The sequence below is a fragment of the Camelus dromedarius genome, chromosome 5, assembly GCF_036321535.1.
Source record: "Camelus dromedarius isolate mCamDro1 chromosome 5, mCamDro1.pat, whole genome shotgun sequence".
Lineage (NCBI taxonomy): Eukaryota > Metazoa > Chordata > Mammalia > Artiodactyla > Camelidae > Camelus > Camelus dromedarius.
In genome coordinates this window covers 43,469,878-43,495,500 of record NC_087440.1, presented here as the reverse complement: position 1 = coordinate 43,495,500, position 25,623 = coordinate 43,469,878, and the positions used below count along the sequence as shown (strand labels likewise).

Sequence of the window (25,623 nt, the reverse complement as noted above, 5' to 3'; positions counted from 1 at the left end):
AAGGGTAACTGGGTTAACACTTTTACTCAATGATTTCAAAAAAGGTTTAAAAAAATTCATGTTGGGTCTCTCGCTCCCTCATCTCTGGAGACGGCCCCTGCTCTGTCTATGGAGTGCGTATCTACTTTAACCTAAGCACCCAACCCCTACACCTCATGGCCTTTCTCTGGCCTTCTGAAACAGCCTGCACTCTGTAATATAGATCTCTCTAAATATATCTACCTTTACTCAAAAAAAATAAAAAAAAAAATAAAAAATTCATGTTAAGAAATTGAACACCAAAACATTTTAATGATTATCCTGACAGCACTGGCCCAGATTACTACCCATGTAACCACTTAACTGTCAATTTATTAATCTATAAACTCATTTCTTTGTGGGTTTTGCTTGGCTCAAATTCCTAGAGTATACATGTATATAGCTACCAAAGTTCTAGACAGTACACAGCGGAGCATGACTGGGTACAGCTCTTTGAAGACCGAATTATCTTCCAATTTCTGTGGCCATGCCAACCCTGGAAACTCAGAGCAAACAAGACGTTTCCTAAACAGATTAACAGAGCTCCAAACTAATTTGTCCTTAATCATTAGCGATACCCTGTTCAGCTTCTAAATTTTCCCTAAAAAATAATTTCTAACCTCTAATGGGACCCCTGGAAACTGTTATTATTCTTAGTCTAACATCCCTCATATCTTTGCAAGGAATCAATCATACACATCTCTGAAAATAAATTCCTTAAAATAGAATTTTTAAGAATAAAACATTACTTGGAAACACCAAAAAAATGAAAAAGTTACTCTTCATACTCCAAAGATCTTTCCTCCTTTTTTCCTGCTCATGCATTACAGTCCCATCACTGCCACTGCCATTCCCAAAAACTGAACTTAAAGCCCAAAGTAATCTTTTCTATAAGCACCATGACAACTGTTCAAATTTCCTGGATAAAAATGTGTGAACAAAACTTAACTTGTACAAGATCTTAAATGCATACAATTATTTTAGATTCATTGAATACGGGGTTTTGGGTTTTTTTTTAAGAACCAAGTTAAGTTTTATGGTCATCCCTTTCAAGTGTTTACCAACCTTTCCCCCACCATCGCACACAGTAAAGTAAAATCTGTACTGAAAGCTGGTATTCAAATTCCTGGGCGAAGTGACTCTTGGTGGAACTGGCTCAGGGATGCAGGTAGTAGTTTGAGACATTCTACTACTTTACTATTTAAAAATTGCTTCAAGAAAGGATTTTTTAAAAAAAAAAAGATTCCGTTAACATGTTCACTTACATTTATACAATGTGGAAATGCATGATGACATTTTTACTCTTACCATTTACTCGTCAAGGGAAGGCATAATGAACATTCAAAGTGAAGCCTAAAACTACAATCACAATGTTAAATTATGAACTCAAAAAAGGCCATTTGCAATTTAAGTGCTCTCTTGTATAAAGCATCAGAAAGTTAATACAAGTACTAGTTTTAAGCAGTCACACAAGTCTAAGCCACATTTATTTGCACATTTATAGTAATGGGCAACAGATACTCCAAATTCATACAAATTTATAAAACAATGTTAATAATCATTTGGTACCACTTGCGTGTTATCTTGCTTACAGATTCAAGTGTAGATGAATTTCCTTCATTTTGTAAACTTTCATACAATACTTAAACAAAAATTCTTGAAAACACATATTGGCATGTTTCAGTTAGGGCCAACACAAAAGTTAAGACAAGACCACAAACTCAAAATCCAAGTTTAGAATATACTTTTCTACCTCCCTCCCCTGGAAAGTGATTATTTTCTTTAACAGATCAGATGTATATGTTGTATCACACAAGTAACCATGGAGACGAAAGAATGACACTCCCATAATCATAAAGAAAATGCCAACCAAATCATACCATTTTAAGTTATCTACCAAATCTATGTTTTAAATATGAAAAACAGGTGGAACTCCTTAGATTAAAATAACAAGGGAGATTAGAAAAAAGAGTGATTTTAAGGGGAACAAACTATGCTCCCATCAAAGCTGCAAAGATTTTGACTCTGACAACTCATAAGGCAAATAAAAGTGAGGAAACCTTCAAAACATTCTAATCATGTTCAGTATCTAGTGATAAAAGCTCAAAATGGTATCAAGAGGATATTTATTATACAAGCGTCAACAAGGACATCTCAAAACTAATGAAAGAAATGCACATTTATTTCTACAAAAGCAATGTATGATACAGAATTAGAAGGGAACAGACTTTAAGATTTACCTATTAAAATATACAGATTCTTACTGAAGAGTATAGAGTTTTTAAAAAAGATGACAAGGGATGTTAATCTTTTTTTATTATTATTATTTTTACATATTTTGGAACCTCACATAATTTTGATAAATAACTCTTACAAAATTATGCAAAAGTACAAGAATGTCTGGTAAACAAACAGTCTGTATTTTCCAAAAATTTTTTACAACATGCAATTCTTAAGGCAGCATTCTCCTTACAAGGAAAGATAATCCTTTTATTCAACAAGAAATCTTCTGCTGCAAAGAATAGGCTAAGAAAGCCTGGCTTCTTCCATTAACGCCTTTTGTCTTTCCTGTCTGATTTTCGGTCTCTTTCACTTCTTGAAGATCTTTTGCCTGATCGACTACTCTCTGATATAGACCTCTTTCTGTCAGACCGTGAATTCTTATCCTTTGATCCTTTCGCTTCTCTACTACTACCACCTTTTGAAGATTTGTGACTTCTCTCTACTCCTGAAGTATCCCTCCGCTTCCGATCCACGCTCCTTCTGTGCTTTCTGTCTCTGTTGTGCCCCCGGCCCCTACTCCGACTTCTGCTCTCACTACTACTAGTGCTGCTGCTGCTACTGTCCCTACTGCTGCTGCCACTGCTGCTGGAGCTGCTGCTGGAACTGCTTCGGCTACTGCTGCTGCCACTGCTGGAACTGCTGCCACTGCTGCTGCTGGATGAACTGCTACTGGAACTGCTACTGCTACTGCTTCGACTTCTACTCTTGCTCGTCTTATTTCTAGCTCGACCTCTACTTCTGCTCCTGGTTTTGGTTTTGGTTTTGCTCTCTGGATGTACTGTCAAGACTGGCTCTACTATTACCTCAGTGAGTTTTACAGACTCTACAGGAAACTCCTTCCTCTCAGGTGGTAGATGCCCTTGCTCCTGAGTAACCTGAGGTGCCAGCTGTAAAACAGCTAATGGCACAGTCTCAGGCTGGGAGAGAGGCTGGGTCTGGAGTACTGGCTGGGTCTGGAGTACTGGCTGGGTCTGGGTCTGGGTCTGGGTCTGGGTCTGGGTCTGGGTCTGGGCCTGGGCCTGAGACTGAGACTGGGACTGGGACTGGGGCTGGGGCTGGGGCTGGGGCTGGGGTTGGAGCTGAGGCTGAGGCTGAGGCAGGGACTGAGGCTGAGCCACAGGCTCAGGCTGGGACTCAGATTCTTTTTCTTCTTTTTCCTCAGGCTCATTTTCCATTTCTAGAGCACTAGCACTCTCTTTTGCAGGAGAAAGAGATTTACATTCTTTATCTGGCTCAACTTCAAATTCCATCTCTGGCTCTAATTCTTTGCTAGTTTCATTTTCTGAAGGTTCTACACTTTCAACTTGATTGGTTTCCATTATCTCCTGCTCAGCAATTACATTTTTGACACTCTCGACCATCTCTAGCACATCCATCATTTCTTCAGGCTGACTATCCTGCTGCTTCTCACTTTCCCTTACCTCAGTTTCCTCCTCCATCTTAACTTCCGCTTCCTGTTTTTGTTCCTCCTCCTCCTGTTCTTTCTCTGCATCACTATGAACTATTCCTATTTCCTTTTCCTCTTCCTCTCCTGCTTCCTCTATTTCTACATCATTGTGCTGATTACCTGTCTCCTCCAACTCTTCCTCTCGCTGAGCCACCTTACCCTCTTCTTGTTCCGACTTCTGTTCTTCATTACGCACCACCTGATGCTCTTTTTCCTTCATTGATTGTCTTCTAGGCCTAGCCTCCATTTTATTTATTTGTTCTGCAAATTCGATGCGTCTACCTTCAAATAAAGCTAAAGAACGAAAATTTACACTTGTAACATTTACTATGATTTAGAATAATCCAAGTCATAATTTGACGCCTAGTTACACATTGTCATTGAACTTTATCTAAATTTCTTCTTTGTAAAGAGATGATGACAGAAGACCAATTATGGCAAACACGTAATTACAAATTGATGTAAGATGACAAAAGCAAAGATCCACTGGAAACCTATACACTAAGAAATTAGTAGCAGGAAAACTACACAGTATCTAACCAATGGAAAACCAGGATAATCTTTTGCTATTTTACTTCATACTAGATGAAAAAGAACAAAACTTCTGAACAATTAGTTTTATGGTATCATATCATGCATTAATTTTTCTGATCCCAGGAAGAAACAAATCATCTAGCCACCATATTAGTAGTGTCTACTCTTCCATGTGTGCCCTCTATGGACTACATCAACATTCAATTTTTGATTCACTAGCATTTATGTATGGCTACTAAGACTACCAAACAAAAGAGAAGTCATCTCACTCAAATGCTTAAGAAATAAACAAGTATTAAGCACTGTCTACAATATATGAGCTTCCAGTTAAAATCTATCATGAAACAAATGCTCCTGTGCTCCAAACACCTTAGCATCTTAGAATATCTTTCAAAAAAAAATTATCTATTGAATCACATTTATTATAGCAAACAAACATGTATGTATGAGTGTGTTACCTTACTCATTTAGGAGTTTTTCCAAGGACCTTTTCATGTACACTTACCATTCATCTTTCTCTGTGACTCTTCTATTAGTTTCTGGGTAGCTGGACACATTCTTCCAGGAATATAGAACAAATGGGGCTTTGTCTTAGTTCTTATATATTTAATTATCTTGGCATTATGCTCGTTCCATTCTTCTTGCTGAAGAAAAGGTAAAAGGTCAGTGCTTTTGTCAACATGAAGGCTAACCAATCTTAGAATTTCAAAATATACTCACCAGCTGCGCAAGCTCAACCTTTTGCTCCAAAAGCCGCAGTTCTGTCTGCTTAGCACGCCTCTCTTCAAACAGTTCTCTCCTCTCATTTTCAACTTGCTTCCTTTCTTCTTCTGCCTGCACTTCAAGTTTTTGTTCAATTTCTTGGCGCCTCTTTTGCTAAAGGTAAACAGTAATCTTTAAAAGCTTATTGTATGTTGTGATTGTAAAACACTACAATTTTACTGTTGTCTGCATATATGTTTCACAACTGCAATTCTGGACACCAGCTAATTCAAACTTAGTATTTGAGGTGGATTATAATTTCTGTCAGGAAATGAGGAAGAAAACCTTTATGTAAAAATCCAAATGTTAAGGTCGTTAACCATAATACCAACAACTTCCATTCCAACATAACTTTTAGGTAAGGTTCTTCCATAAATTGATCTAAAATAGAAATAGTACTGTCTTTGTAGATTACATTCAGTTATTCTTTCCAAATCAAAGAATTTAACAGAAGTGATGTCCTCATGAACAAAGTAACTAGCCAACTATAGTTAACTCTCTATTTTAAAAATCTACCAACTTATTCCTCGAACATTAAGATGCTTTAAGCCTTTTACATTCTCTAAGAGTTGACGTATAAAAACTGAACTCTAATTTTATTTGTCTCCTGTACCTGAACTGTTATCTCCCTTTCCTTATAGTTCTCTCCTGAGAAACAATAACTTGGTATTCAACTCCAAGAACACAGTTCTGTAGCTTTAGTAAAAAACTTCCAGAAATATGACCCAGTTAATAAACTATGGAGACCAGGGAATTTAATTTGTGCTTCTGTTTCTAGAGTGCCTGAGATATAACTCTTAAAAATCAAAATTACTGAATAACTTATGATTAACAAGTTCAACTCCCTATTTGAAAGAAAGCACTCTAAGACCTAAAGAAATGAAGCAACTGTCCAAGACCGCAAAATGAGATTGTTATAGAGCTGAGACCAGAACTCAGGTTCTCCTGAATCAGACTTGGCTCTCTGAACTACAAAGAGAAGTTCACTAAGTTACTAAATGGTACCTCAAAAAGGACCAGCTAACAATTTAACAACTTCAGAAAGTTTTACCTTGGCTTCATTTTAGGCTGCAATTAAACCTCCCCGCAGCCCCAAAATATCAGTAATCCACTTTATGAAGCCTGCAGTTAAATCTTAAAAGAACTTCTCAGCTCTTTCTAAAAATACACCATCCACTACTTTGATAACTTAAGGAAGCAAAGAAAAAACTGCTTAAATACCCTTTCAGTAGCAACAGTGGATTCTTGTTTAAATTTCTGAAGGGTGCCCATCAACAAGCCAAATATTCGCCGGTTCCTGAAGAACAGAAAAAGAAAATCCAATTTCAAAAGGTTCCACTTCATGTAAGCCTGCTATTTCCTAACAGGAACATAGTACAGACATCTGAACATTTTAAAAATTTTCTTAAAATTGCATTATTTGACAAGTTTTCCTCCAAAAGAATACAAAAGATACCTTTGCTTTCCCTTTTCATCCATATTTTGATCCTGGATAAGGTCTCTACGTGTGCGCTCTTTGGAGGTAGCTACGACTGAAGACTGCAGAGCTGGCTGCAGAAGAAAAGAAATCTCAGTAATTTAACTAGAATGCGAGTGGCACTCTTTCAAATGCAATAAGGTGAAAACACTATATTCATACTCTATTGTCCCTTTAATCTCAATTACCTTCTTAACATCATCGTCCTCTGGGTCGCTTTCTTGGCGTGATTCTCTCCGAGTCCGACGCTCCCCGCCCAGCCTGACATAGGAAAAACGATTTAAAAGACCACTGCAAAATTGGACTTCAGCACATACCAAGGGCAAACTACTACTTTTTTTAGGACTCATTTCCAGAGGCTTCATTCTATGTCTCCATCACATTTTACTCTTTCCTCTGGTAGTAAAAGGACCAATCCAAACTCTGATCTCCTATACTTCTCAAGCAGGTTAGTTTTTGAAGTACAAGACAGAAAAGTGGCACAAATCGACTTTTTTCTCAGTCCTATTCTTTTCATGACCTTTGCTTTGGTAAAATTTCTATTAACAGTAACTGAACAACTGAGTTCTGAGGGATATCGGCTGTCTCAGTTTAGTCAAATACCAGGGAAACAAACTCAGGGAAAGTGGTATACTACTTAATTCTAATACAACTGAACAAAATAATATTTATTAAATATTTAATTTGCATGCTACCTCAAAAGACAGAACACACAAATATGCCTTCAGAATCTTGTCCCTCAGCATACCTACTGACTGCCCCTTCAAGGTCTCTCTGTTTGGCTGGGGGTCCTCCTCCACTATCTGAGAATCCACGCCTGCAACAAACAATGACCAATATTAAGCACTTGAAATTTTAGATAAATGATATTTTCATTTAAGAAAGAGAATTTAGTTGCAATCTTCAAAAACCCTTCCAATTAAATAAAGCAACCTTAACTGGGCATTTATTCCCAGGTAGTTTTTCAGCATTGAAAAAAAACTACATGGGAATAAATTACGTTTACACATGACTGGTACAGTTACTATATTCTTCAATCTCCATTTCTGCATGTAAATGAAGTTAAAAGGGTAACTATACAGAAAACTAAGGCTGATTACAGCTTTAAACAAAACAAACATTTCTAACATCGGCTCTACCACGAATGTTGTTTAAGTCGATACATTAATTTAGTATAATAAGTGCCAATGATCTTAGCAAATGAATCAAATCCTCAGGAAATCTTACCTCAGCAATAAACTACCACGTCCTCTACCTCCACCAGGACCAGAAAGGGCCAGCAACCTGGCTTGGATGGGCCTATGAGATATTTACAAGTCAGTACAAAAATCATATCTAAGTGCACCAAATACTTTAACGGGCGTAGTTCATCATCAAGAAAAAATAACCAGAAAAGTTCTAAAATGACGGTTTCAAAGTCACGTGTTTGAATCAAGGCAGGAAGTACTATATAGAAACCTCCCTGTTTTTCCAAGATCACTAACACAGAAATTATATTTACCTCGGTGCAACTACCCATTAACAAGCTTGGATCAGGTCGGAATTTTGCCAGCCCCAAGGAAGTTGCACGTGGGCAAGCGCCGAGGGGCGAGGGGGCGGCTCGTCCCGGAAGGGTCTCCGGGCCAGCTCCGGACCGGGGCCTCGGCGGGAGGAAGGCTTTGTGCAGCAGTTCCGGGCCTGCAGGGCCGAGGGCGGGAATCGGCAGTCCGGGCCTTTCCACAGGAGGACAGGAGGCCATCCCGGCGCAACCAGGGCCCGCTCTACTTCCTCACGTACCTGCGCCCCAGGACCTACGGCGGGGGCCTGGGAAACTCCCACCTCAGCAAGGACGGGGTTCTACGGCTGCCCGGGACCAGGCCTCGATGTTCCAGCCTCCTCAGGGCTGGCCGCCCTCCCCGCCCCCAATTCACCCCGGTTTCACGACTGGCCTCGGGGCCGGCATTTCCCATCCGCTCCTCACCTCACATCATTCGGATCCCGCCCGGTGAGCTTGCGAATATTCTCATCCACGTTCTTTAGGCTCTCTTTGGCCTTTTCTAGCTGCTCCTGTAAAGTTCTCACTGCGACCGCCATCTTCTCCCTGCAGCAGGCTTCGAGACTGCTCGGCAGGCCGCGCCTGGCTGGGTCGCGCTGCGAGACGCCAGAGGACTGACAGCAGGGCTCAGCCAATGACGAGAGGAGTTGTAGTTCGGCCTCAACCACTCAGCAACCGGAAGGGGGAGAAGCTGCCGGCCTATGGGACTCTGGGCCAATGAAAAGTCCGCCAGGCGGTGCCTCCCTCCCGGGTTAGCTGCGGGTGGCTGGGCTCTGCTTCTAGCGCAGAGCCGGGGTGGGTTTGAGAGTCCCCTGGTCCTCGGAGACGTGGGTTCGCGGGTCGGCTTTTTGGGTGAGGAAAGCGCAGTTTTCCAGCCCTTTTTACCCCGTGTATGACATGCCTCCTACCGTTTAACCACCCATTCCTGTCAGCGTAGGGCGGAGGCGAGTCTATTTTCCCCCTTCCCCGGCAAATGATTTGATTAGGAGAGGGTGCGGCCATTCTGTTGGTGCGCATGCTCACAGGAGGGGTGGGAGGGGCGCGGGCTTCCCTTGATGAGGGTAAACCAGAGACAGCCAAGGGAAGCAAAGAGCGAAGGAAGGGGAAAGCTTTTCATCGTGATAGCTAATAATTATGTAATTATTGTGAAACACTTTACGTGCCTTGTCCCCCACAAACCAAAAGCTTGAATAAAATGCCTTTTATTACTGATAGGGAAATTGAGACTGGAGATACTGGAGTTAACTGTCGCTAGGTCACAACGGCCTGGAATCATCATTCAGACCTAATACTGCAAGAAAAACGACAGTGAGACAGATGAGATGGGCATTAGCTCCTACACCCGTCCTACAGCTGACTGGTTTAAATGGGGCCTGGGGGAGCAGTCCTGTTGTTTGTATGTGAGAGTGTCGTCAGCTTTTGGTTAGGCTTTACCTGCACTGCCAACCTGAGAACCGGTTTTGTTTCAGAAATGTATTTGCAAATGGTAGCTCAGGAAGCATTTCCCCACAGAGACAATATTATGAATAATCTGGGTTTTTATCCTCCATCTGTCAAGTCAGGCATCCTTGTACCAAGTATTATCATCCCAACTTTATTTAACCCGAGCTACCATTTTAATTCATCTAACAATCCTGAAAGTTCTTACTGGGTTAAGCTTGGCTCTGAGGGAAAAGCCTAAAACAAGATAGCTGCGGTTCCTGCTTCCATGGAGTTTATAGGCTCCTCGGGGAGCAAAGATCATTCATGTACTCATTCATTAAGCAAATACTTATTAAGCCCCTACTATGTGCCAGACGCTATTCTAGGCACTTGGATACATCAGTGTACAATAAAGTTATCTACCCCCAAGGAGCTTGGTGGCAGGGAGAGTGTGGACACAGACGATAACCATAAGTAAATAACATAGCATGGTAGAAATGGGTTAAGTGCTGAACAAAAAAAGAAAAGGTAAAGCTGGGTAAGAGGGATGAGGGTTGATAAATAATTGTTTGATTCTGATGTGAGCATACTTGGTCTCGTTGATCCTTATTACAATCCTGTGTAGTAGGCAGTAGGTGAAGCATAAGAATCTGGTAACAGTAGATCCTAGCCATGAAGGGTAACAACGTTTCCATGGGAAGATGCTTTTAGAGGTAGCCAAAAACGTAGGATCTATTCCTACTTACATAGGATCTATTACTAAGATCCTGGGAAATTTAACATACTCTGATTTTGGGGGGACAATCAAGGGGATGCCATGTTCAACATTTAGTTGAACATTAATATATTCCCCTCTAGCCTCCAAAATATCCAAAGAACACATGTTGTTGTAGTTTAAGAAATCAACCTTAGTAAGTTGCCAATCTTTTGCTTAATCTTTGACCTCAGTGGTGGGCTTGGACACCTTTTCCTTGATGGTGGTGATGAAGAGAATACAGTTAGGATATAAAGGACCTAATTTCACATATGGGAAATTTTAGTGCTGGAAAAATTATGATTGCAAAATAACTCTTCAAAATGAGTGTTTTCAAAGGATTAGGTGAAACTTAAATGCTTGATTTATGTGGTGATTGAAAAAGGTGATCCAAACATTAGAAGGTACATGTTTAAAAAAATAAAGCTGGCACAATTCCAATTACGGGAACATAATCTTAAATTACTGTGAAAGGGTATGAAGAGTTGAGAGGTTACTGTTTAGAATTTGAGAAAACTCGACATGTTAATTTGGGGGAAGCAATGAATTAATTGGGAAAAAAACTCCTTTGTGAATTACTAAGAACTAATCATAGGCTAAGCAACATGTTTAAGTCAAAGTTTGCGAAATTTAAGATGTGCATGTGATTTAACATATGTATTTGCACGTCTGTAGGAGTTAAGTCCCACATCCGCCGTACATTCTTATCTGAACTCCGTCCCACAGTGACGTCGCACTTCTTAAGTCTTTCATTTGAATTTTCTGATTCAAATGATCTTGTTCTTTGCCTACTCCACCCCCCTCGTAAAACCAGTAAACTTGATGATGGCCAAAACGGTCTAAATCTTTTTTGTATACCCAAACTTAATTCAAAATGGATTGAGATAATTTCTCAATATACCTAAAATTCATAGCCTGAAAAATGACGATTTATTCATTTTTTGTTTTTACAACTTTTCATATCAAGGAACATAGGGCATAAGTGGAACCTCTGATGAAGCTAATAGAAATTCTTGTAGTTATAACATAGCTCATTAACACAGAGATCGCAGCGGATCTCCTGTAGTCGTACTTTCCCACCTACCCCGGCCGCCGCGTTCGACGGCGTGTGGGAAAGAAACCCTCTCCTATCTGGGAGCCAGCAGTTCACTCCCGGGAAGGAACTTGGTAACCATAGAGCTGGCGGAACGCCGGGTAGACGGGACCGGAAGTTGTGTTTTCGCCCCCACCCGCAGGGGTCGGATCGGGTCTCCGCGGGCTGGGTTTGGCGCCCGCCGCTGTCAGATTTTCCCGTTCGGCCCAAGGACTTGGTGCCCCTCGGGTGGGCTCGCCCCGGCTCAGGCTGAGTTCAGTACCACCCTTCCGGAAGCTGGGTGAATTCCTCCGTCTCCTCTCAGCGGGGGACGGCCTGCGGACTGAGTGAGCCGCGGCGCCGGCCAAACTGCTCAGGCTCTAGCCGGAACCTCCGAGCCTGGCCCAAACGGGATTCGGCTCCCGAGCTGGGAAGAATAAGCAGGAAATGGCGGACGAGGCGTTGTTTTTGCTTCTGCATAACGAGGTGGTGTCTGGAGTGTACAAGTCCGCGGAGCAGGGGGAGGTGGTGAGTTCGGCCACAAGCCCGTGAGGTCCTTTTGCGGTGACATTCCTTGTATCCACTCAGTGCTTTCTTTCAACCCCTGTCCCGTCGCCACTCATTGCCTCCCAAGGTGTAGACAGACTGGCCGACCTGCAGGTATCCTAAGCCCTAGAACCTGTCAGCTGTCTCCATTCTTTCATCCTTATCTCTTTCGTATCTTCTACTATTTGATACTTCTTTGTCCAGGCTACAGATTTTTAGTTTTGTCCCTTCCATGTGTTGTCCCCACAATGATTGCAGCAGAGTTAACTGCACAGCTGATTTTGGCACCCCTGCTTAATTCTGTCGTCACTTCCAGCACTTCCGAATCGTCCACTGGACAGACGTCTCCCAGCTGAGAATCCTGTCCCTCCCTTCCCATCGCTAACCCTCAGTAACACCGCAGGCAGCTCAAAGAAAAAAGGCTAATGAGAGCTGAGGTAAAAGCAAAGGAAACTTTGCAGGCATTACTATAATTAGGAAACAAAGTTTAATTAATTTTAAAATATATACTTAGTGTCCATTATACGTCAGAGCTAGGCGCTGGGGATGTAGTAATGAACGAAATAATGGCCCCATCCTTGTGGAGATAACTTCTAATGTGTGGGAGTCTTCATTCACTCATTGATTCATTCAGAAAATATATTAAGAGTGTATTGTGGGCCTGACACTGTTAGATGAATAAGATAGTCCCTACCTCCTAGTTATTAGGGAATAGGGGTTCAATGAATAATGAATGCATTGGGTGGTAATTAGATATGGAATCATGGAGTTGTATGATTTTGTAAGTGAGATATTCCAAAGTCTTGCTCAAGTCAAAAGCTCTTTCTATAATGCTGTTGATAAAGAGAGGTAGAATGTGAGGGTAAGAAAGCATCCTAGGCAAAGGTAAAGGCACAGAGGTATGAAAGAGTGTGGTGTGTTTAAGTATGCTTAAGCATTTTACTGTGGCTTGATTGAACAGGTGGAGAGTGAGAAGTATTGAAAGTTGAAGGTAGAAAGAGCCTTGTATGAATGAAAAACATGGACCTTCTCAGTGGAGGATTTTTAAGGAGGGGAATGACATTGCCCATTAGCATTTCAGAAAGAAAATCCAGTATTTGGGCTGGAGAGGGAAGATCCTTGTAAGAAGATTCAGTATTGCAGGGGTCCAGGAAGGAGCTGAAGATCTGGATAAGGAGAAGCAGAATGGTTTTAGAGATAGGAGGTAGAATTTCTAGGATTCGGTTAAATATAGGAGTGAGTGTTAAAAATTATCCAGGTTTTTAGCTTGAGCAGCTAGGTGGTCAAGCTTGTGGAGAGGGAATAAAGGAGAAGAGCTGAAGTTAATGAATTATTTTGGACAGGTTGAATTGTGGTGCCTGTAGGACATCCAGGAAGAGGTACTGCCAGTTTTAAACTACAAGAAGGATAGTGTCTGTTTGGGGTACTATAGCAAAAGTACCAGACTAGGTGGCTTATAAACTACAGAAATTTATTTCTTACAATTCTGAAGGCTGGGAAGTCCAGGATCAGGGCACCAGCAGATCCATTGACTGGTGAAAGCCTCCTCCTGGTTCATAGATGGATGCGCTTTGGCTCTGTGCTCACATGGTGGGAGGGGGCTAGCTAGCTCTTTGGGATCTCTCCTATAAGAGCACTAATCCTATTCTTGAGGGTTCCATCCTCATGACAGAATCATCTCCCAAGGGCCCTACCTCCTAATAAAATCACACTTGGGGTTAGATTTCAACATACGAATTTTCGAGGGAGACAGACAGTCTATGGCATTATGCAGTAGAGATATTAGTAAGAAGGCATCAGGAAGAGTATTGGAAATGAAACAAATTCTGTTCTTATTCAGAACCATCTGTAATAGAGAATTTTTCCAAGTTACAAACTTTTGACTTTGTCATCATCAACCAATAGTTAATGTTTAGCATCTGTGCTGAGTAACAGACATTTGCTGTTTGTGCAAAGATAGTCTTCCTTCTACCTTTTTCCCCAGAGAATAATTAGCAGCACATCCCTTTTACTCTTTTATCATAAAACCACTGCTCCCCACCCCACCACGTGTGTAATCAATTCTCTTCATTTTCCTCTACTTTCTTTCCCTCTTCCAACTCTTGCCCAGGAAAACATTTTTTTTAAACCCTTCTCTTTTTTCCCCAATGAATTAGTGAAAATAAAACAAAACATCTGTTTTAATCATGACTGTTAATTTTGAGAGCTGTGCTAGTCATATGAGAGAAAGGAGATCGTTAAGTTTTTAATCATTTAAACTAAAAATGACTTTCTTTTCCTATTGCAATTTGTAAATGGTGGGGGGAAAAGTTGAAAGTGCATCTAAGCAAAAAGGATTTTTAAAAAGTTATGTGGTAGTCTTGATGATTAGAATCCATGGTGGAATCTAGGTGTATAAAGGTTTATTACATTGCTGTCTCTATTTTGAGTGTGCTTCAAATTTTTCATAATAAAAAATGTAAAAGAAAGACATGATACCTATCATCCAGAAATGGTTTTTATATGTCTTTTCAGACATAAAGTCATAAGTTGACGTGAAATAAAGGAAAAAAACCAATGTTCTCACCTTCCAAATCAATGATTTTCAAACTGTGCTTGAAGAGAAATTAAATCTAAAAATTGAATAACTGGGCATTTACCAATTTATGGAGATACAGTTTTTAACAGATTAATGGATAAAATATTCTCAAGTTTAATTTTTCTTAAAAATTTTTTACTTACTAGTGAGTACTCACAGATGCCAAAGTGAATGAACAGGTAGCAAATTAGAAGGTTTTTACTGGGGCTCCATTCAAAAGCTCATGTGATCATAGTTAAGATTTGAGAATGTCTGCATATAAGCGTATTTCCTGCTTATCAATATATTCCTAGGTGATTGAAAAAAGAGCAGATTGTTCTATAAAGAGCATTGTGACTTACAGGTACTCATTCTACCTGAGCATGTTTGGGAGTGAGTGTGGAAAATAACAGAAAAACTAAGGATAGTGATAAATAACAGATGTATGTTCAGAGTATTAAAATAGTATAGGGCCCAAAGGAGTATCAGAGAAGGCTTCTGGGAGGATGTGATACTTGAGCAGAACTTAAAGGGTGTGCAGTCTAGGGAACAGCATGTGCAGAGGCATGGAGGCAGACAAAACCATGCCTCTGGATTCGCTATAGAAATTTCAGAGTGGTGGAAGAAGCATGTTTGTGGATACGTGGCTGTTAGTGAATCTGGGTAACTAGCCTGGGATCTTTTAAGGAGAGGCACATAATGCCATATGAAGGAGTTTGACTTTAGAAGGTGCTGAGAGGTCCAGTAGAGAAACAACATGATTTGTCTTTTAGAAAGTCTGTAATACCAGAAATACAGAAGATAAATCAAAGGAAGAAAAAACTAGAGATGAGATCAGTTGGAAAGCCCTAATTGAAGATTGGGAGAGAAATAAGGGCTAACTTAAGCAGTAAGGATGGAGAGAGAAGAAGGATTTTGGGAAGCATGTGGACAATAGGCTCCACAGGACTGCAGTGTGTGTGAAAGCAAAGAGGTGAAGAAAATGGAAGTTTTTTGTTCGTGGTAACTAGATAGATGGTGGTGCGATTAGTGAAGTTAAAAGAATTGTGGAGGCAGAGCAGGCTGAGGACATTAAGATGGTATCATTTTTAATTTGCCTAATTTGAGGGGCTATGATGGCTGTCCCCACTGAAGTCTGTACTAGAAATACAGATTTAGTAGTCCAACCCATTAGTGGAGGACATGGCTCCTTAGAAGAAAGTTCAGGGAAAGGTGAGGCCTGTGGTGTGAGTGGGAGACAACAGGCTTCAGAACAGATAAAAATTCTTGCCCTCTTGCAGCTGTATTCTAGGAGAGGGTGGGGATGGAGGCACATGAGCCATATAAAATTAGTAAAATGTACATTGCGTTAAATGGTGAAAGAAGTTTTTGGAGATTAATTAAGCAGAGAAATGGGATAGAACATTAGAATCACGTTTGGAGGGCTTCTTAAAACACAGGTTACTGATCCACATCTGCAGTTTCTGATTCAGTAAACTGGGGGTGGGATTACTGAATTTGCAGCTTTTACAAGTTCCCCTGTCATGCTGACTGATATTGCTAGTCTTGAGACAGTTAAGAATCACTAGGATAGAGTTTCTGAAGTGCAGTGATACTGCAGTTTTAAAACAAGTTTAAAATGGGCCTCACTGAGATGGTGACATGTGAGTGAAGACTTAATGCAAAGGAGTTGGTCAGGTGAGTATCTGGAGGGAGACCTGCCTATGCAAGAGCCCTGAGTTTGGAAACTGCCTGGCATGTTTAACGACAGGTAGGAGATCCGTGGAGCTGGATGGAGTGAGTGAAGAAGAGTAGAAGGTTGAGGCACAAGAATCTGGATTGTACAGGGCTTTGTAGGTCATCTGAAGGATTTGGGGTGTCTTCCACAGAGGGGTGGTATTTAAAGCCTTCAGATTGTCCAAGGAAAAGCAAAGCAACTGCATGATTCTGGGCATATGGTAGGGGGGTCATCAACTAAGACACACTGAGAATTGAAAGCTTGAAGCAAGGGACAGAAGAACTTAGTGACAGCACAGAGGCAAAGGTGATCCTTTGACCTCAGTTTTATAACTGAGGAGAGAATAGTTGAAAATGGAAGAAGGCAAGGGAGGCAGGGAGAGTAATTGGAAAGAGGCTTTGGCATTTTTGAAAAGTAATAATAGTAACAGTTCCCTATTTGTCTTATTGCCTGATGAAAATGATTAGTACTAAGAAAATTCAAGTATGATTTGTAATCCACTTTTTCTTAAAATGCTTCAGTGAAAAAAGTATGAACATTTACATTCATGTTTTTCGCCAACATCTTAAAGTAAATTTTGAATGCTAACATTCTCACATTCTAAAAGCACTTTATTATTTTTTTAAATAGGAAAATGGACGCTGTATTACTAAGCTGGAAAACATGGGTTTTCGAGTGGGACAAGGATTGATAGAAAGGTGAGCAGTATGGATTTGAAAATTTTCTTCCAGGTAGGTTATGAACAAAGATGACCCATTTGAAAAGACTGCATAAAACCTGAGATAGTTTTAATTCCCAAATTTTATTTATTCTCTGGTTTTTAATTCATAGATTGAATTTTCTTTTTTAGGTCTGATGCTATTCTAACTCAGTTATCCAACTTTCATGTTTTAATATTTGAAGAAAATATGTATCTTATGTTTTGAATATTTTTTTTCCTGAAAACTTGGATAGTGAAACAACTATCTGAAATCTTGTTGCATTTCTTACTTAGGGTCTACTAGGTTCTTTAACCGGATTGGAGTTTTGTTTAAATATATAGCTTAGTTTCTGTTATGCATGTAATAATCTTCCAGTTTATAGATCAATTCTTTTTAGTATTCCTTTCTTATTATCTGAATAGTTGAACTTTGATTATATTTTATATAACAATACCATGCTCATGCTTAGTTTTTTTTGATGTGCTAGAATAAATTGTGCCTAAAATTGCTGCTTACTGTGAGACTAATAGACCGTTAGACTGATTTTAGCCCCATAATTATATAACAGAACATGAATCCATTGAGATGGGATCTGTTTGCTTGGTGCTTATCACTTTATGACCGTCAGTAAATGTTCAGTGCTGTTGTGGCTTTTGGAAACTAGTGAATAACTTGCCCCTCCTGCTTTCCTTGGAGGAAAAATACTATATTACTTCTAGTTGATCTTTTTAGGTTTACAAAAGATACTGCAAGGTTCAAGGATGAGTTAGATATCATGAAGTTCATTTGTAAAGATTTTTGGACTACAGTATTCAAGAAACAAATCGACAATCTAAGGACAAATCATCAGGTATTTAGATAAATTAAGGCCTATTTTTTAAGTCTTTTAACTTAATATAAACCTCCTATTTTAGTGATTTACTTATTATATAAAACTTAATTTCTAATCAACTTTGGAATGTTTCTCTTATATGTTGTTAATATATCATTCCTTTTTTTCTCTAATAGGATATAGTGAATAAAGACAAAGGGACAGTTATCAGTCACGATAGCTGTTCCTTCCCTCAATCAAAATTTAAGTTTAAAAAGTAGCAAATAGCAGAATGATAAAGGTTTTAGGATTTGGTTCCTTTGTTATTATTAGTAGTAATACTATGCAGAACCACAAATACATCACATTTATGTCTTTCAGGTAATTTCTGAAGTCTAATTCATGGAGCATATTTAACTCTTAAATAACTCTTGTATTGCTTACTTGCTGTCATATTTTCTACTCTTAAAATACTTTGTAATTGTAAAAATTCATAGGTTGTATAGGAAACTATAAATTTAAATAGATTTATTTTCTAAAACTTAAGGAAATATGTAAATTTTAATAAAGTATAAAAAAATGAAGATAATGTATCTAGTAGCTGCCAATAGAATTCATTTTTTTCATATAAGAATATCAGCCTTAGCTTGGAAGTACTTGAAATGCTAATGGGAAGAAGTGACTTGGATTATTGGCCTTCTAGATAGGAGTTAATAACGTATAACTGCTAATTTCACCTGGACATGTATTTCTTTAGTTTTTTGTTTTTAGAGGTGAGGGGAGTAATTTTTTATTTATTTATAATGGAGGTACTGGGGATTGAACCCAGGACCTCGTGCATACAAAGCACACACTCTACCACTGAGCTATATGCTCCCCGCCCCGACATGTATTTCTGATTCTTTTACACTAGACTGAGTTCTTTAAGGATAGTAACTATGTCTTGTGTATCTTTGTATCTTCTTTAAAGCACTCAGTAAATATCAGTGTTAAAAATGCTGAACAACTCTCCAGCTTGAACAGTGCAGAACTTCTTCATTTAAAGAACCCATTTTACCAATGGAAAGAAGTTTTAATAACTTTTTAAAATTTTTAACTTGTTTTGAAGGGAAGAGATAATTTTTAAATACTATAGATTACATTGACTTTGGATGTTTTTTCTATTTTTGGAACAGGGCATCTATGTACTTCAGGACAACAAATTTCGCCTGCTTACTCAAATGTCTGCAGGAAAGCAGTATTTAGAACATGCGTCTAAGGTATTTAATAGAATAGAAGGTTGGGGTTTTTTATTATGAAAAAAGTAGAACCATGGGGAAGAAAACAGTGCTAATCATAAGAGACTTTCGAATTTAAAATAGTTTTTTAAATTGTTCTTTTTTTATTTAAACATTTTTCTATGAAAATGTTCATATTAAAACAACTTATATTAACTTGTAGCTAAGTAGGCTTTTTTGACCAATTAAAGAAACACTGTAGTTTAAATGCCATTAAAATGTAGATTCATGGTAGATTCTTCAATATAGCATATATAGATCAGAAAAGATATTCAAGCTTAAAAAACTAGCATTAGCTATGCAAAATTATTCACCTCAGAGTTTGTATTTGCAATCTTCAGTAAATTTTTAAAGAAATTTGATGTGGTTAACATTTTTCCTGAGAATACATATTTTAAGTATATCTGTGTTTCTGGGTTTTGTGTATTTTTGTTTTTCAGTCTCAAGTAGGAATCAATGAATAGACCAGATGTATTAAAGAAAAGCTGACAAATTTTAATGTAAGGGTTCCTCTGAAGTGATTAAAATATCTTGGGCAGTATGTATAAGCTGCTATTTATCTGTAAAATTTGTCCATACCTAAATTATCTAACACAAAGGCAGTTTGGTGTAGTGGAAATAGTATAGACTTGGGACCGAATAAATCTAATTTGAAGCTAACTGTACAATTCATAGGTTTGTGACATTGGGTAAGTTATATAACCCCTCTGGACCTTAGTTAAAATTGGTTATATTATGAACAATCTCTAAGTTCTCTTCCAGTTTAGTTTCATGACTCCAGATCTGATTACTTATCAGCACCCATTTATGTATAATTATAAAATAATAATATTCTATATTATTCATAGATATATAGTAGTGTTGTTGAATATCATGCAATACAAAAATGTAGATAATCAAAAATTCCTTGGATTATTTGATTTTTGGCTCTCAATTTTGTCCTGCTTTTTTCTGCTGAATCTTAGTCTCATTTCCTTTCCTTGTTTCCACATTACAGTGTTTTTCAACATTGGCACTTTGATGTTTTGAACTGGATAAGTCTTTGTTGTGGTAGGCTGTAAGTGTTGAATAAGTCAAGATTCTTGGCTGGAGAAAGCAGAAACCAACTCTGATTGAATGTAAAAATATTAGTTTACAGAATTGATGGGAAGGCTCAGAAAATGACTTAACCTCCCATGGTTGTTTAAAGCAGCCAGAAAGATAGCCCACATCACTCCACAAGGAGGGACTAGTTAGAATCCTTTGGGCAGTGCTGACAGTAGACACAAGCTATCTATGCTACCTCTAGAACAAATTCTTACCTGTTTCCATCTTGTTTTTGTCACTCACTCCAGATTCAGAGTCTGAGCTGGACCACCTAGTTGGCTGGGTTTAAATCATGTGTCCATGTTTTAGTGGCCAGGGAGCTGGGAAGTCTAACAACCATTTTTTTAAACAGCAATGACTTATTAATAGCAAAGTTTAACTTAATGTCATATTTATCAATAACTTTACTATCTTAGTAAATCCTTAATATTGTTTATACTTTCTGTTCCTTTTAGTATTTAGCATTTACATGTGGCTTAATCAGAGGTGGCTTATCAAACTTGGGGATAAAAAGTATTGTAACAGCTGAAGTATCTTCAATGCCTGCCTGTAAGTTGAATTGACATGTCTTACAAATGTTTTTAGCAATTATTTTTCAGGTCTGGTGTTTTTTGTTTATTTGTTTCTTGTTTTTGTTACTTAGAGGACATTTAAAATACTAAAACTTTCATTTTACTTTTATCAATTCAAACATTTACTGTGGTATAATATGTAGCATATTTATATTCATAGTGATTTTTTAATCCATAATAGACAATGATTTAAGAAAATGTGCTATAGAAATCCAAATTTATAAGACAACTTAAGGGATGATTCTTAACTTTTAAAGGAAGATTTTCTGCAGTATTCTTTTTAAGATAACAAATTTCCTTGTAGTGCTGAAAATGTTTTCTTTTGAAAAAATTTTTAAAGTTTTCTGAATATATCTTTATATAAAGCTAGATAAAGCCAATTAGTCTTTTATCACTAAACTCCTTTCCAAAGATCTTTCCACCAGAGCTACCAACTGATAATGAAATTGAGCATCACTGTATTTCCTTTCTATTAATAATGATGATTAACAATGAAATACCCAAATGGAGGAATTACAAAGAAAAACAAAGGCACTTATTCACAGACCAGATAATCATCTCATAAAAATGGCACTGACTTTATCAAATATTGTAAAGAGTGTGAAAAGTTGTTTGATAGAGAGTTTCTTGACTGAAACTACTTCCTAAATAGAACAGAAAATTGATGTTTAGGCCTGTTTTCCTTGTACCTAAAAATCAAAGAATGATTTTTCATGTTTTCTTTTTTAGGTAAATTTCAAGTGATGATACAGAAGTTGTAGAACCTACTGAAATGCAAGACTTCCATAGTGTGAAGAGATAAATTATTCCTGTATAAAGTATTTCAAGTAGCAATGGTTTAATTACATTGTTGGACATTTGAATTGATATAAGCTATTTGCTAACTTATATAATGAAAGATGCATTCTTAAGCAGGAGTAAGATTGTATTTTATCAATTTAACATAGACCAAGTTAAAACAGGTAAAAGAACATTCTACCATAACATACACTTGACTGAAACTACTCGAAATGAAAACCTGATTTCAAATAACTAAACACCAACATAGGACCCTTATTTAAACGTTCTTATTTGCTTAGAGTGATGTGTATCTAATCAGAGATGGAGAAGCAAAACTCAGGGTGTGGGAAATTAGCATAAAGAAAAGTATACACCAATCAGAATTATTTGTGTAAGAATTAACAAATTTTGGTTTGTTTTATGAATTTGTTACTTAAAAAAGCAAACAGTACACTAAATTAAACTTAATTATTTTATTGCTTATAATTTATTTCTATTAAGAATTTTTATGCCTGTTTAAGGATTTCATTATATACATTGTGTTGTGTGTGTGTGATATATATATCTGACTGCCTAAGTCACTTAAAAACTTTTATTTCACTTTAATAGAATTCAGTTCTTGAGAGCTCCATTAACGTAACAAAGTAAAATATATAGATAAAGTGAGATATAGACAAGAATTCAGTGACTCCAGGGCCAAAGAATATTAGTATCTCTCTCACCTTCTCTTCCGTCTGATGACCAAGAAAGGACAAGTATAAAGATGAAAGCTATCATCACACTGGCAGGATGCACAGATAGAAAGCACCTGAATTGTGCTTCTGAATTAACCAATCCTGAAATTGCTTTACCTTTGGACTGTTTGTTATGTTGAGATAATAAATTCCTTACATTGTTTAATCTCCTTTTGGTTGTGTATTTTGTTACTTGTAGCCCAAAAGAAGTCTCTCTTGGTAGAGACAAGGGGAAAGTTGTTAGGTTATACAAATAGTAGTATGGGAATATTGAATTTCCTTTTTCTGTGGGGGAAGGAGAACACACTTTTAAAGGTTTACTTTTAAAACAATAAAACCATAAAGTGCTAAAGAAATATGAGGTTAGTTTTATGATCTTTTAGTAGAGAAAGCTTTTTTAAGACATGCAGAAAATAGTAAAAAAAAAAAAAACCAAACTTCAACAGATGGTGCTGAGAAATATCCACATGCAAAAGAATGGAACTGGACCTTTCTACCAAACACAAAAATCAACTCAGAGTGAACTAAAGACAGACTTAAGACCTGAAACTTTAAAACTCCTAAATGAAAACAGGAGAAAAGCTTCAAAATGCTGGTCTTAGCAGTGATTTCTTGGATCTATCAACAAAAGCACAGGTGAAAACAGACAAGTAGGACTATGTCAAACTAAAAAGCTGCACAGCAAAGAAAACCATCAACTGAGTGAAAAGGTAGCCTGTGGAATGGGGAAAAGATCTGCAAATCACATATCTGGTACAGGGTTAATAACTGAAGTATACAAGGAATTAAAACTCAAGAGTAAAAAGCCTAAATAACCCAATTAAAAAATGAACAGGGTACTGAAAAAGATATTTGTCTAAAGAAGATACACAAATGGCCAATAAGTATATGAAAAGATGCTCAATATGACTAATCATGAGGCAAATGCAAATCCAAACCACTGTTAGATACCACCCCACACCCGTTAGGATGGCCCTAAAAAAAAAAGTGTTGGCAAGGATACAGAGAAACTGGAACCCTTACACACTTCTAGTGGGAATGTAACATGATACAGCCACTATGGAAAACAGTATAAAGGTTCCATTAAAAATGACAGCTAGAACTACCATGTGATCCAGTAATCCCATCTGAGAGTATTCAAGAATTGAAATCAGGATCTTGAAGAGATACTTGGCACTCCCACATTCATTGAGCATTACCCACAGTAGCCAAGAGGTGGAAACAACCTAAACTGACAGATGGTATGGTAAAGAAAATATGGTATATACATTAACAGCAAAGTCATTCAGCCTTAAAAAAAGAAGGAAGTCTTGTCATATGTGACCACTTTGAGGACACTATGCTAAGTGAAATAAGGCAGTCACAGAAGGACAAGTGCGGTATAATTTCACTTCTATGAGGTATCTAAAGTAGTCAAATTCATAGAAGCAGAAAGTAGAATGCTGCCAGGGGCTGAGGGAAGAGGGAAGTGGAGAATTGTTCAACGAGTATACAGTTTGTTGTGCAAAGTGAGTAAGTTAGTTCTAGAGATCTGCTGTACAAGCAATGTGGATATAACTAACACTACTACATGAACACTTGAAAACACAAAGGTAGATTTCATGTTTCGTGCTTTTTGCCACACAAAAGATGACAATTTTCTTAAAGTTTATATGGCAGAAAAACTATAAATTATTAAAATAGAGAAAATATTTATAGTTTATACCATGGGGATAAGTGAATATCTGCACTTTAAAAAAGCATTCACTTTTCAACTTAAAACACATATCCTTTAACTCAGCTATTTCATGAACCTAAGAAAATACATGAGGGTGAAGGTGGTCAAAGGGTACAAACTTCCATAAAGTGAGTAATTCCAGGGATGCAATCTACAGCATGGTAACCATAGTTAACAATACTGTATTGTATATTTGAAAGTTGCTAAGAGTAGATCTTAAAATAGTTCTCACCACACACAGACACACACACACACAAACTGCAACTATGGGAGGTGGTAAATAGGTTCACTGATCTTACTGTAGTAATCATTTTGCAATATATAGGTCCATCAAATCATCACATAGACCTTAAACTTACAAGATACATTTCAATAATCTCAAACTGGGAAAAAAATATAAATGAGTATGCAAATTTGTATGTATAAGGATTTTCATATTTTGGTTAAGTGTTCATTGATGGCACTTGTTCGTACTGGCACACAAGGAAATACTGTGCACCTGGGAAAGAGTATAAAATAGTTATGTATTTGCTTACATGGAATGATGTTAACTGGTATTAAGAGAAAAAAGTTTGTTTCAGGATATTGTACACGCAATATATGAAATACAATTTATGAATATAAAAATACATGCTTATGAGTATATCAAAAAGACTGGAAAGTTGCAAGTAAATTGTATAGAAGATTAAATTAAAATAATCCCACAGTAAAGTTATTTTTATTCGGTATCCTTTTGCACAACTTTATCTTAATTATAGTCATCAAGGAACCTAGGTGAAGAGTAAATTTGTTTTGAACAGATGTATTTTTCAAGAGTAAAAACTACACTGTATGAAGGACAAACTATAAACTAGTCAGTAGCCAATGCTAACCGAAACGACAGTTCAATCCCTTGCTCCGACCTGTCAAACCTCATTAAGCGGATTTAAGTCTGGAGATATCATCAGAACCTGTCTTGGCCCATTTGGGCTGCCCTAGCAGAATACCATAGGTTGGGTGGCTTATAAAAAACAGAAACGTATTTCTCAGTTCTAGATGCTGGGAAGTCCAAGATCAAGGCGTCAGCAGATCTGGTGTCTGGTGAGGTCCTGCTTCTTGGTTCACAGATGGATGTCCTTTTTTTTTTTCTTTCTCCCAGAGTTACCTTTTGATTGTGTCTTCACTTGGCAGAATGGGACTAACTCTGGGGCCTCGCCCACAAGGGCACTAGTCCTGTTAGGAGCGCCCTGCCCTCAAGACCTAATGAGCATTTCTCAAAGGCGCTGCCTCCTAACACTATCACCTGAGGGTCAGGATTTGAACATATGCATTTAGGAGGACACAAATAACAATCTACAGCAGAACCCAACATGCAGACTAAAGAGAAGCAAAATCCTAGAGCCAAGGTTATCTGGTGAACTGTTTCCAAGTCCTCCCAGAGTACAACTGTAGGATGGGAGTTCAATTCAGGCCTGGGCAAGCACCAAACTGACTGCAGAAACGGACTGGTGCAAATTTTGGAGTCATTAGAGTTAAGAAAGAAACTGGATAGAAGCCACAAATGTTTTCCAAAGTGCTCTTTGAAAAATGAGCACTGTGATCAGATACATTTTGGATATTCATCCTCTTTTGTCAACTTTCAGTGCACATGAATGGTATGTTACAGATTCTGAAAAAATCAAGTAATCAGCTTAATTTATTTTAAACTAGTATTTGATTACAGTACCTCTTTTTAAGAAACACTAACAGCTCACATAAACCAATATTCTAGGGACATATTATTTAGAAGATATTATTCTTAGAAACTTAGTGGGAATTTGTAACATACATAGCAAAATAAAAT

At 37.9% G+C, this 25,623-nt stretch overlaps 2 protein-coding genes and 1 non-coding gene across 4 annotated transcripts; 1 reads left to right on the top strand and 2 right to left on the bottom strand.

The window, feature by feature from the left end:
* Positions 1-1,486: 1,486 nt before the first annotated feature.
* PNN (pinin, desmosome associated protein) lies at positions 1,487-8,666 on the bottom strand. The gene is made up of 9 exons (XM_010983778.3): positions 8,482-8,666; positions 7,749-7,820; positions 7,270-7,338; positions 6,710-6,782; positions 6,501-6,595; positions 6,266-6,341; positions 5,003-5,158; positions 4,788-4,926; positions 1,487-4,042 (listed from the first exon to the last, which is right to left on the bottom strand). Exons 1-9 carry the CDS (start codon positions 8,592-8,594, stop codon positions 2,568-2,570), a joined length of 2,268 nt encoding a protein of 755 aa, XP_010982080.2. The 5' UTR covers positions 8,595-8,666; the 3' UTR covers positions 1,487-2,567.
* A 2,776-nt stretch (positions 8,667-11,442) lies between these two features.
* On the top strand, positions 11,443-22,250 carry TRAPPC6B (trafficking protein particle complex subunit 6B). Of its 2 annotated transcripts, none has more exons than XM_010983779.3 (6): positions 11,443-11,831; positions 16,754-16,821; positions 17,557-17,674; positions 18,811-18,894; positions 20,454-20,547; positions 21,300-22,250. In XM_010983779.3, exons 1-6 carry the CDS (start codon positions 11,751-11,753, stop codon positions 21,329-21,331), a joined length of 477 nt encoding a protein of 158 aa, XP_010982081.1. In that variant the 5' UTR covers positions 11,443-11,750; the 3' UTR covers positions 21,332-22,250. The 2 variants fall into 2 exon arrangements, with proteins under 2 accessions (XP_010982081.1, XP_064341987.1); XM_064485917.1 differs by lacking the exon at positions 11,443-11,831 and adding an exon at positions 11,882-12,286.
* TRNAT-UGU (transfer RNA threonine (anticodon UGU)) lies at positions 18,440-18,512 on the bottom strand. Its single transcript has one exon. It is a non-coding gene; the product is annotated as a tRNA-Thr (tRNA).
* Positions 22,251-25,623: the final 3,373 nt, after the last annotated feature.